Raw genomic sequence first — 11,646 nt, forward strand, 5'->3', positions numbered from 1 at the left:
TTGTTCATACCCTGGCAAAGTATGAACGGACGCGGCAATAACGTCGGTTTGTTGTACTTTCACTGGCTCATAAGTGATGGTTGTCGGATAAGAGAAACTCCCACATAGGTCTTTGTAGTACTCTGAGTCTGATTGAGTTGATTGTATATGATTTGGTCCCGTCTAAGCTATATTCTTGTTTAGACTTAGGACGCTTGTTGAGTCGTATTTCTTTTCGAGTTAAAGTTCCCGAGTTGATTTGTTCCCTCCTGATATTATTTCATTCTGCCATTTTACATACTCTTACATTTTATGTAGTGATGCCATTTGTCCTGCATCATTTCATGATGTAGCGATAGGTACTAGAGATCATCAACCGACACTCCGTTGAAGATCCACATACACTTCCATCCAGTTGGTGAGTCCTCCTAGTTTCCGGAGGATGTTGAGCTTTCTTGTATAGTTGTGTTGTTGTTTCCTTTATTTTGATTATTGGTAGCCATGGGCTTGTCATTGGCACCTCCCAGATTGTTGATAGAGGCTTCATAGACCGGAGTGTAGAAATGTTGGATTGTCCTTTTGAGTAGTTTTTCCCTAACTTCTTGTTGATTTGATAGTTATTTGGCCTTTGGCCCTAAATTATGAATAGCACTTCATTGAATGAGTCTTCTGCTGAGAGAATGTGATTGAATGATAATGTGACTGAATCAGGTGGTTCGCTTGAAGGCCAGAAATGGCTTTCGAGTGCCGATCACGTCTAGGGTACCCTCCCGGAGCGTGACAAATGCACTCATCTATGTACTTTACCTTATAAATGTCCTAAATGTTTTACTTTGTCATGCATGCCTCTAAGTACATTCAAAGTACTAGCGCATACTCTTTTGCCTACATGATATCATCGTGTAGGGACCGGTGATCCTCCTCGTTCTCCTCCACGTGGCTAGTTGAGATTTCGTTTGAAGGCTACTTTTGGTGAGTTTCCATGTTTCGAGAACAATACTCATTTATCTTTCTAACTTATGATATGTTGAGATCTTTAGACACTTACTATGGCATTTCTTTCTATTATGATTGAGGGTGAGCTAGAGACTTGTCTTAGTCCCATTAAATCTAAAAGTTAGAGGTATTGTTGGACATATGTAAGTTGAAGATTTACTATTATGATTTTCGCTTATTTATTTATTGTCATTACCTATGAAAGGATAAAAGAATGCTAAGAGGCTTGTTTGAGGTACTTTCAGATTCCTCATTCGCTATGTTACGTTTAGGCCCTAGGATTGGGTCGTGACAAACTTGGTATCAGAGCCTGAGGTTTTGAATAGTCCTCGGAGTCCAACATACCGCATCAAATAGGATTTTGTTCATGGTTGTGAAGCGCGCCATAACTATGAATAGGAGACTATGGGACGTTTAGGAAAGTTTTCACTTCTTTCAAATTCATGTCGTGCCTTAGAGTATCCTAAGATTTTCTCTAACTAACGACCCATTTCGTGTTCTCTAGATAATGACTTATGGAAGAGCACCTCCAAGAGCAAGGGTTGACGATGAGGATCAAACTCCTACAGTTCCCAATGCCCCACATCATAAGGAAGGGGTAACCCATGCCAAGTTTCACAATATCATTACGTTTTTGGCTCAAGTCGTAGCCAACCAAAGGCATCAAGGTGGTCCTCCTCCCCAAATGCAAAATTCGGCCTCTAGAATTCGGAATTTTCAAAGAATGAATCCACCCGAGTTCGATGGTTCTAAACTAGATGAGGACCCTATAGAGTTCATTGATGAGGTATACTAGATTGTGGCTATCATGGGTGTGCCACCAAATGAGAAGGCCGAGCTAGTGGCCTATCAACTCAAAGGTGTTGCTCGAGTGTGGTACGAACAATGGGTTGTTGAAAGGGATGAAGAAATGGGGCTGATAGGATGGGAAGAGTTCAAAGGTATCTTCCTAGACCGTTTCTTCCCATTGGAGCTAAGGGAGACCAAAATGCAGGAGTTCATCAACCTCCGTCAAGGGAGTATGACCGTGAGGGAGTATGCTCTCAAATTTACTAAGTTGTTAAAGTATGCTCCCTTCATGGTCTCCGACCCAAAAGCTAGGATGAGCAAGTTTATTTTCGATGTCTCATATGTCATAACTCTATTAGCTTGAACTTTAAAATTTCCAAACAAGCCACCCTAGGTTACGTTGCATATCTTATGTACCAAGAACCAATTCATTAAAATCACTTCTCATATGCCCTTCTTAGAGTTGTTTAACTAGCAAGCTTCAAGGTATAATAAATTACATTATATGTATAAGGTATTTGAAAAAAAATTATATATAGAGAGAGATTTTGAACACTCTAAATATAAGATTAAAGATTGACTCAGTGTTTAAGATGGTTCAAAATTCACCTTGAGGTTCCAAATTTAAATCTCAAACATTATATTTTTATTTTTCGAACTCTTTTAATGAAAATCCTGAATTCGTTACTGACAGATAAAACATTATATACGATACATCTAAACATTTGGTTCCAAGAGAAATTACAAGCACAAGGTCAGCCAGATTGACAATGATGACAACAATGTTCTTCAAAATGTTTTAAAAAAAATTAACAAACTAAAATGAATCAGAAAAGAACAAACAATATATTACTAACTGTCCTTTTTTTGTTGCTTCCTTCTTTTTCCCCATTTTATACTATGGTTTCTTGAAAATTTTTCCAGCAGCCACAGCAGCATCAATAACATCAGTGATAACCCTAACAACAGTATTAATTGGACATGAATTATCTTTGAATGTTGGAGCTCCTGATTTTGTGAACTTAGCCACACAGCTCAAGAAGTTCTCATTGCACTCTAGATTTAGATAATTATCTGTCACGTCAAAATTAACAAAATTAGCTAAGAAGAATACATTCACGATTTAAAATTAATGAGTTCATAATGAATACATAAATACTTGTTATTTTTTATTATTATTATTATTATTATTATTATTATTATTATTATTATTATATTCGTTTCAATTTATGTGATGTAGTTTGACTTGATATGGAGTTTAAGAAAGAAAGAAAGACTTTTGAAACTTGTGGTCTAAAATAAGGCATAGATATTTGTGTGTTGCTATAAATCATTTCATTAAGCGAAAAATTGACATTTTAAAATTAAGGTGTTACTAAATATTGAAATGTATTGTATATTAAATATAAATATACATATAATATATGTATTGTATACCTAAATATACATAAGCATACATGTTTTATATCTTAATGTAAACCCTTTATATATATGTGCATAATTCGAGCCAAAAATAATTAAAGTAGGATTCGGTTCTGCCAACAAACCGTCACTGAAAATTATTTTTAAAGCCTTGTTGTGGAAATGAAACAAGTTATAATGATTAAAGTAAACTAGCATTCTAAATAATTTCATTGAATTTTGGCCAAATCAGAGCTTGTCCATAATTTCTGTATGATAAATGCAGCACACCAACTTTGATGTGTCAACATATTAGTGACTACAACCATCTCTCATAATTCAAATATATTATTTTCTTTAGCTAGGTGTCTTGACAAGCAACTTCCTTCAATAAAACTTTGTTTCTTATGACTCGTGACTCATTAATTTATTTTTTCTTACCAATTGAACAAGTGAAGTGGAATATATCTTAGATAATACGAAAGATAGACTAGAATTTAACTTCTATTAATTGACGGCTGTAAGAAAATATTTACACAATTAAGTCAATTAAAATTAAATGCAGCTAATTTATATGATAAAATATATTAAATTAATAAATTAAAAATGAAAAATAATATTTGTAATTATAACAATACATTAATAATAATATAAAAAATCCTTTATAATGTCATTGCATGTGACTTCAATTTTTTAGTGTTACTCATGAAAGGTATGAATTAGAGACTATGAGTGTGTTCGGTACAGAGGAAAGTGTTTTCTATTTAATTTTTTTCATTATCAGTTAGTCCAAAAATTTAGAAAATATATATTCTTCTAAAAAAATTATTAAAAATAAAAAAAATAATTTTTTTGTCGGAGATAGGAAAAACAAATTTCACCAGTAGTATTCTATACATTGATTATGTTCACCTGTCGGGGCAGAGCCACCTTACTGTCAGGGCTTCATCCGAACCTCATTCGGCTAAAAATTATACTATTTATACATTATTAAAATATTTTTTTATGTATATATAGTAGATGTCGAACCTTCATGTGTCTACTTTTTTAGATTTTGAACCCCCTTACTAAAAATTCTGACTCTACCACTGTTTCCTATACCCTTAGACACACCTCATCTTCGCCCCTTCCCCTACAACTCTCATTCCCACCACCCCACAGTCCTACCCCCAATTCCATCTCACATAATCTTTGTCTTAGATTATATACAAATATTTTTTAATTAAAAATGCAAAAAAATATAAATAAAAATCACTTATTTTTCTAATAAAATATTTTTGGAGAAAACATTTTCCTACTCGCATGCGGAACATGAAAACATTTTCCTACTCGCATGCGGAACATACCCTATATATCAATCTTTAACGCCATATCGTTAAAATTGAACTCCATATATTTATAAGGAAAACGTGAACAATGCTTGTGCAGCTTCCTTTGCGTTTATACCGTCAATAATATTCTAACTGATAGAAAAAATGGTGCCACATATTCGACTAAACTATAGTATAAAAAATAAAAAATAAAAAACTTACTCTCTGAATGTGAACAATTTAAATGTAAAGTAAATAACTTACTGCCTTTATGTTGTATACAGAGATCATGCTTCATACAACAAGCATCAAGTCCATCACATGGTTGTTCTCCTGGGCATCCACTATACATAATTCCACAGTATTTGCCATATCTTAGGAATGGAGGAACTGCATGACCCAACAAAATCATTTTTTAATTTTCTTAAATATAGAATTTATACAACTAATTATTTATGGACAAAAGTAGAAGTAAAAAGAGTGTACCTGCGCAGAACTTTGATTCACATGTTCTACTGCATTCTTTATCCTAAACAAAAAATTGAATTAGAAAAGAAAAACCAAAAGAGAGTTGATTATTAGGGTAAGGTTTGTGAATAATTAACATGACTTTGGTATAGTGGTGTAAATCAGAAGTCTCAAGTTCGAGCCCTAATTTAAAAATATCTATTAGGTTGGGTTCACTCATAAGGAATACCAATTAGCCCATTACTTTGTAATCCTCCGATCCCAAACCATAGCCTACTATGTATAAATAACCATTATTGGTGTTTGAATTAGAACCAGGATTTTCCACATTAGTTAACAGCTAGGATTTACAATAGAGAAAAACGATATGCATTCCTTTCCTAAAGAATGTCTAGGCTACATGGACAAAGGGAATCCATCAGGTTTGTAAGGATTTTCGACAATCAGTGACATAATTGGTCGTAGTTGTTGTAGATCGCTTCCACTATGAAGCACATAAGTCTCCCAAGTAGTATTTTACGATTGAAGTACTACACTTGAGAATGGAAACATATGTAGCGTTTCTACTCTAATGAGCAGTACATGATGCGAATTTGAATTAGCTGAATCACTGAATTTAGAATATTATGTTCAGTGGCGAAATCAGTATCTACTCAATACACATAAACATAATTTTAACTATATATAAATAATATAATATCTACTGAAAAGGATTCAAATAAACCCCCCTTGACCCTACCTAGCACTGCCCCTGACCATGATTAATATAGAAAAGCATGAGATGATATATATATATATATAAAGAAAGATTTACCAAGGAGATGCCAGCATTAGTTTCAATACCAATATTAAGTGCATGAATTGAAATTGGAGAATTAATTATATTGGTGATCAAGGCTGCTATGATGCAAAATGCAACAAGGTGTAGAGATAACTTCAATGACTGCAGAGAAGAAGCCATTGAACTAAGCAGAAAGAAAGAAAGAAAGCACTGAATTATGAGACAAGTTTTTTATTTAATTTAATTTAATTGAAAGGCTCTGACTTATAGAGAGATGGTTGGTGACAAAACAAAAATATATGTGTATAGAAACTGAAGCCTTTCTGGCTGAGTAGATGAGATGAGATTTGTCTTGTAACGTCTCGTGACATGTTTTTGGCTCTATTTGGTCATGCTATAAACACTATATATGTATATGTTTTTGGTACGGAGGAAAATGTTTTCATGAAAATATTTTTTTTGAAAAATAAGTGGATTTTAAATTTATTTTTTTATGTTTGATTAGTGAGTAGAAAATATTTAAAATGAAGCTAATTTATAGCTCTGTTCATATATCTATAATTGCTTTTAATAACTATGAATATATAGTGAATTTTTTTGAAAAATATTTTTTAGTATTTGATTCGTGAATGAAAAATATTTTTCAGAAAATATCTTTTATTTTTTGCTAGAGAGTAGAAAAAATTAGAAAAATAATTTTTGACCAAGAAACCAACCCAGATAATCGATCCAAGATTCGACGTCGACATCTAAATTAGGACACGATTCTGATGACTAATCCAAAATGTGATCCTGAAATTTGACCCAGGACCTAATCCTAACTTCTGACCTGAGATCTGACATTCGAACTGGGACTCAATCCCAACCCCAACATTCGAATCTGGACAAGACTCTGACAATCAATTCAAAATCCAATACATTCGACACAGGACCTGACCCCCAGACCCCAAAGCCGACACATGACCCTGATGAGTAATTCAAGGTCCAGACACTGACTTGAGATTTGACTCCAATTCGAGATCCGACACCCAAATTAAGACCCGACTTACGAATCAAGACACGACCTCGGAATCAAACCCCGACTCCGCACCTAGGATCAGATCACGATTTCCGATCTAGGATCTGATTCTGACTCCAAACCCAAGATCCGACCCGACTCCTGATTCGGGATCTAGCTCTACTCGACTTCTGATCAAAGATTCGACTTTTAAATCAGGATTCAATTTCGAATTTTGAACCAAAAATCGATCACACTCGACTTGAAACCTGACTTTCAAACTCGAACTTGAACTTTTTTAAAAAAACAATTTTAACTTTTTTTTTGGTGGGAGGGGGGGATGGTAGAGGGTCGGGATAGGGATGGGGAAACAAAATGAAATTTGAAAAAAAAAATAATTAAAAACCAAATTTTTTAAAAAATATTTTTTTATGGGGGGAGGGGGCTGGCAAGGAGGTCGAGGTAGGATAAAAAAATGAAAATTTTAAAATTAAAAATATTTTTCAAAAATAATTTTTTTAATTTTTTTTGAGTGAGGGGGTTGGGGGTGATAATAGAGGGGGTGGTAGGGGGTTGGGGTAGGAGTGGAGTAAAACAAATGAAAATTTTAAATTTTGAAATATTTTTCAAAATAAATTTTTAATTTATTTTTTTTGGGCGGAAAGAGGAAGGGGTAGTCAGGAGTTTGGTGGGGTACAAAAAGACTAATTTTAAAATTTGAAGTATTTTTTAAAAATTAATTTAATAAAAAGATTTTAAAAATGGATTGGGGTAAGAATACAAATTATAATTTGAAGTTGGAGGAGAGTTTTGAAAAAAGTTTTTCTTAATTTTTGAAGCGGTCAATTTGAATTATTTTCTAATAAATTAAATATATTTTTTTATTCAATAAATGAAAGAAAAGACGAATTTAATCCAAATGGAAGGAGAATAATTTTTAACCTTATCGGTTTAAATTATAACCTTTCTTCGTACGAAAAGTTACAAAACTATATTCAACAACGTGTTTAAAAAAATACTTTTGCTTCTTTCAATTTTGATATTGTGCTTGTAAATAAGATCCCAAATAATTGGATTTTTGGAGTGGGGGTTAGACACTAATCCTGTAATGCCTTACTAGGTTAAGCATAAGAGTGATATTTGTCCCTCTTAAACCGTCTCACTTGCTAGTACTTCACTAATCAAAGCAATAAACTAAGGGCTAGTTTTTTTCTTTTTAAAACAAAAAAGAGTAACTAATTATAATTAATGCTTGTTGGTGTTTTTATATGTCAAATATTTTCAAATAAATTATTTAGTTTAATAAAATGACTAATATTTAGATCAACACCGATTTTAAAATATAAATACTATAGTCTGTTTGATCAAATTATTAAAATTAATTTATTTTGAAAAATACTTTTGATGAGAATCGATTGTGTTTGACTAATTAATTTTTAAAATACTTTTAGTGTTGGTCATGTTTTTAAAAATATTTTGGATTGTATTTTCGAATTGATCTTTCATTAATCTCCTTCCACAATCATCTTTTTACAGAAATTGATGAGACATTATTCCTAATATGACGGATATTTGTATACCAAATGGCTTCTAATTAAATGTTGTTGCTTGTAATTACGTTGTTGTAGCTTGTGGGGACATATATGTCCAAGAATTCACGTGCCAATATGGCACAAATCCTAATATTCAAATATGCACATGTATCTTCTTCTGCTACCAATTATTTATTAGGCTTAATATATTTATTTTTATTTATTCACTATTTTAAATATATATATATATATATTGTTATTTTTAACGTATTAAGAAAAAAAATCTTAAAATTAATTACTTATTTTTTAAATTATTTTTGAAGATCTAATAAATATTAATATTCTAGTAAATTATTTATATCAATTATTAATTTTTAAAGGGGCATGCAAAATTTAAAGTGGACAAATAAAAATAAGCGGAAGGTCATTTTACTTAACGAATTTGATAAAAAAATTTTAAAAAAATATTTAATTAGAGATGTATTTGTTAAACTAGCCTTATTAATAATGATAATACTGAAAGATAATAACTAAAAAAATTTTTTGCTAAAATGAATAAGTAAAAAAAAAATTATTTTTGAATATAAGGACCAACTAAAATGAAACAGTTTTGAAAGGGGAGGGAAGTGTTATAAACGAAGTATTCAAGTAAAGGTGGAGGGTTATAGTCATGATTAGGACTGTACAGGGCAAACCGATAAACCGCACCAAACCGACAAACCGAACCAAACCGGAAAATAAAACCGACTAGTGGTTTGGTTTGACTTGGTTTGGTGTTTGAAAAAAAAACCCGACCATTATAGGGTTGGTTTGGTTTTAACTAAAAAAAGTCAAACCGAACCCAAACCGACCCGATTATAGATATACTACTTTTAAATTATGTTATACATAAAAATATTTATTAAAATGTAATTTATAAATATTTTTTTAAAATTTTTCATAATTTTTGTTTTCTTTCTTACATTTAGATTTGGACTTGAGAAGGTCATCTAAATAATATACAAAAAAAAAACATCTTATAAAGTTATATTATAAAGTTAAAACTTCAAACAATGTTCTGCCTCCATCTTATATGTTGATATTTTGCACTAGAACTCTTTTTAAGAAGCACTGCTTTGTGCTTTTTATTAGATACTATGAAAAATCCGAGAAACCCGAAAAAACCCGAAAACCCGAAAAAATCCGAAAAACCCGAGAAAAATTGATATCGAAAAACCCGACTTTTATTGGTTTGGTTTGGTTTATAGATTTAATAACCCGACACAAATGGTTTGGTTTGGTTTGTAAAAAATCCGAACCAACCCGGTCTATGTACACCCCTAGTCATGATTTATACATGATACCTTTCTTTACTATAATTAATAATGGTTAAAAGTAATAAACTTGTGATAATGATGGCCAAGAAAGAATTACGTGTAAATAGACATTTTGCTTTAAAAAAAAAGAAGAAGAACAATTACGTCTATAAGATTATTAGACATTTCAAAGTATTCTATTTAAACTAGGCTTCCCTTCTTTTTTTTCATTCTTTTTCCTTCTTCTTTTCTTGTGTAAATTTTGGTCATTTTATCATTTTTAAACAACTTTAAATTAATTCATAGAATGGAGACATTGACATATTTGTAAATACTTTATGTAGATTGTATAGGTTCTTTATACCACTTAATTAGGCACATTAATTATGTTATTAACTCCATTATTACTGAAATTATAATTCTAAAAATTCCTAGAGGTTTAGTTGGCCGAACATAAAAATATTTTAAGCTAAAAAATATAAGTTGGGAGCATCCAACTTATTGACTTGCTTTAGTTTATAAACACTTTTTAAATTTATCAAACACCAAATAAAATTTCAAAAAATACTTAACAATTTATTTAACCGGCTTTTAAATTCACCCAAACACAAATTAAAGTTGATCGGTACGATCCGATCCGATTTTATATATTATCAATTTGCTTTATTAATTTGTGAACAAGCTAAATTGATAATTAAATCAATAAGATATTCATTATTAATTTTTATTTAATTGATTAGCAATTCTTAACGATTTAGTTTTTTATTTAACCGATAAAAAATGCCTCTTTAATTTTAGTATCAAATCCTTTTTAATTAGAACAGTCCTTCCATTAGTCCAATATTTCGGTTCTAAAGTTCAAATCATGCATTGTCAAAATCATTTCTTAACACTATATAATAACATTACTAATCTTTACTGTTCTATTTATTCAAACTATTCATAAGTTAACATTTTCATGAAGATATAACATGTTGACGTTTTGCAAATATTTTCTAATTTAGGTTTAAAATAATTGTTGATTACTTCAATTTGTTCTTGTGGTATACTCATTCTAAAGAGTCTAGTTATGGTCCTAACTCATAATTCAAGCTCAATTATTTTAATGCACAGAGAGGAGAAAAGTAATTTAAGTCTATATTTGAAGCTAAAGCTATTATTTCCTTTGGATTTTCAGTTGAGAAATGTTACTTGAACCCATTTGTTTAGTGATCCACTATATATTCTTATAAGCATGAATACACAATTAGGGATAAAAAAGAGAATTTCATATTACCTTTTAACTTATTGAGTTATCAATTTAACCATTATTAAAAACTAAAAATCCAAAATCAAAATAATAGCTCAATAAAAAAAATTACAAAATTTTTAACCCAATAATTAGATATCGATAAATCAATAATATTTTTTCAATTTAATTTATCAACTAAATCGATCATTACATGCCCTTAATAAAAAGAAATTTTTTTCGTTTGGTAATTATATGAATCCTGTAAGTTATACCATCAATTAGCCGATTATATAGTTTAGTGTGTGTTTGGATTGACTTATTTAAAATGGTTTTTATCTTTTAAGTCTTTTTTTAGTTTTAAAAGTATTTGAATAACACAAAAAGTGATTTTAAGCATATATTTTTTATGCTGAAAAAATACAAAAAAAGAAAAAAGCCAAAAGCTAAAAATTAAATGATCACAACTTATGACATTTAACTTTTAATTTATCACTTAAAAAACAATTCAAATACCCCCTTAGGCTGAGTCTAATCCAATAAAGCTAAGGTAGCTAAATGTTAGGGATGATTGTTTGGTAATGGTAATAATAATATTATAAGTGGAAGAAGGTAAAATTGAAAATATCTTTTTTCTTTTTGGGTAAAAAATTGAAAATATCTTATTTTATTGGATAAAAAATTGAAAATATCTTGTACATTAGTTAGTAGGCCCCAAACCACAAAAAAAATCTTTTGAGGTTGTTCTTGTTAGATTCTTTTCAAGTTACATGACGGTCTTTTGTTTTATTTTATTTCTGCTAATTTTGTTTTTTCTTTTTAAAGTTTCACCTTGAAAATTATGTAGCTTTTTTGGATTTGATGGAAATT

General features: G+C 30.6%; 1 protein-coding gene across 1 annotated transcript; it reads right to left on the reverse strand.

Moving 5' to 3' along the window:
• Nucleotides 1-2,456: 2,456 nt before the first annotated feature.
• Nucleotides 2,457-6,071, reverse strand: LOC129891243 (phospholipase A2-alpha). The gene is made up of 4 exons (XM_055966536.1): nt 5,758-6,071; nt 4,962-5,004; nt 4,740-4,865; nt 2,457-2,838 (listed from the first exon to the last, which is right to left on the reverse strand). The coding sequence occupies exons 1-4, from the start codon at nt 5,902-5,904 to the stop codon at nt 2,663-2,665; spliced, it is 492 nt and encodes a 163-aa protein (XP_055822511.1). The 5' UTR covers nt 5,905-6,071; the 3' UTR covers nt 2,457-2,662.
• Between the last annotated feature and the right edge of the window lie 5,575 nt (nt 6,072-11,646).

The sequence above is a fragment of the Solanum dulcamara genome, chromosome 6 (assembly GCF_947179165.1).
Source record: "Solanum dulcamara chromosome 6, daSolDulc1.2, whole genome shotgun sequence".
NCBI lineage: Eukaryota > Viridiplantae > Streptophyta > Magnoliopsida > Solanales > Solanaceae > Solanum > Solanum dulcamara.

Coding starts and splice junctions, on each gene's coding strand:
- LOC129891243 (XM_055966536.1), bottom strand. CDS start 5,904: ATGGCTTCTTCTCTGCAGTCATTGAAGTTATCTCTACACCTTGTTGCA. Junction 5,005..5,757: donor CTAATGCTGGCATCTCCTTG/GTAAATCTTTCT, acceptor TTTTTTGTTTAG/GATAAAGAATGCAGTAGAAC. Junction 2,839..4,739: donor CTGTATACAACATAAAGGCA/GTAAGTTATTTA, acceptor TTGACGTGACAG/ATAATTATCTAAATCTAGAG.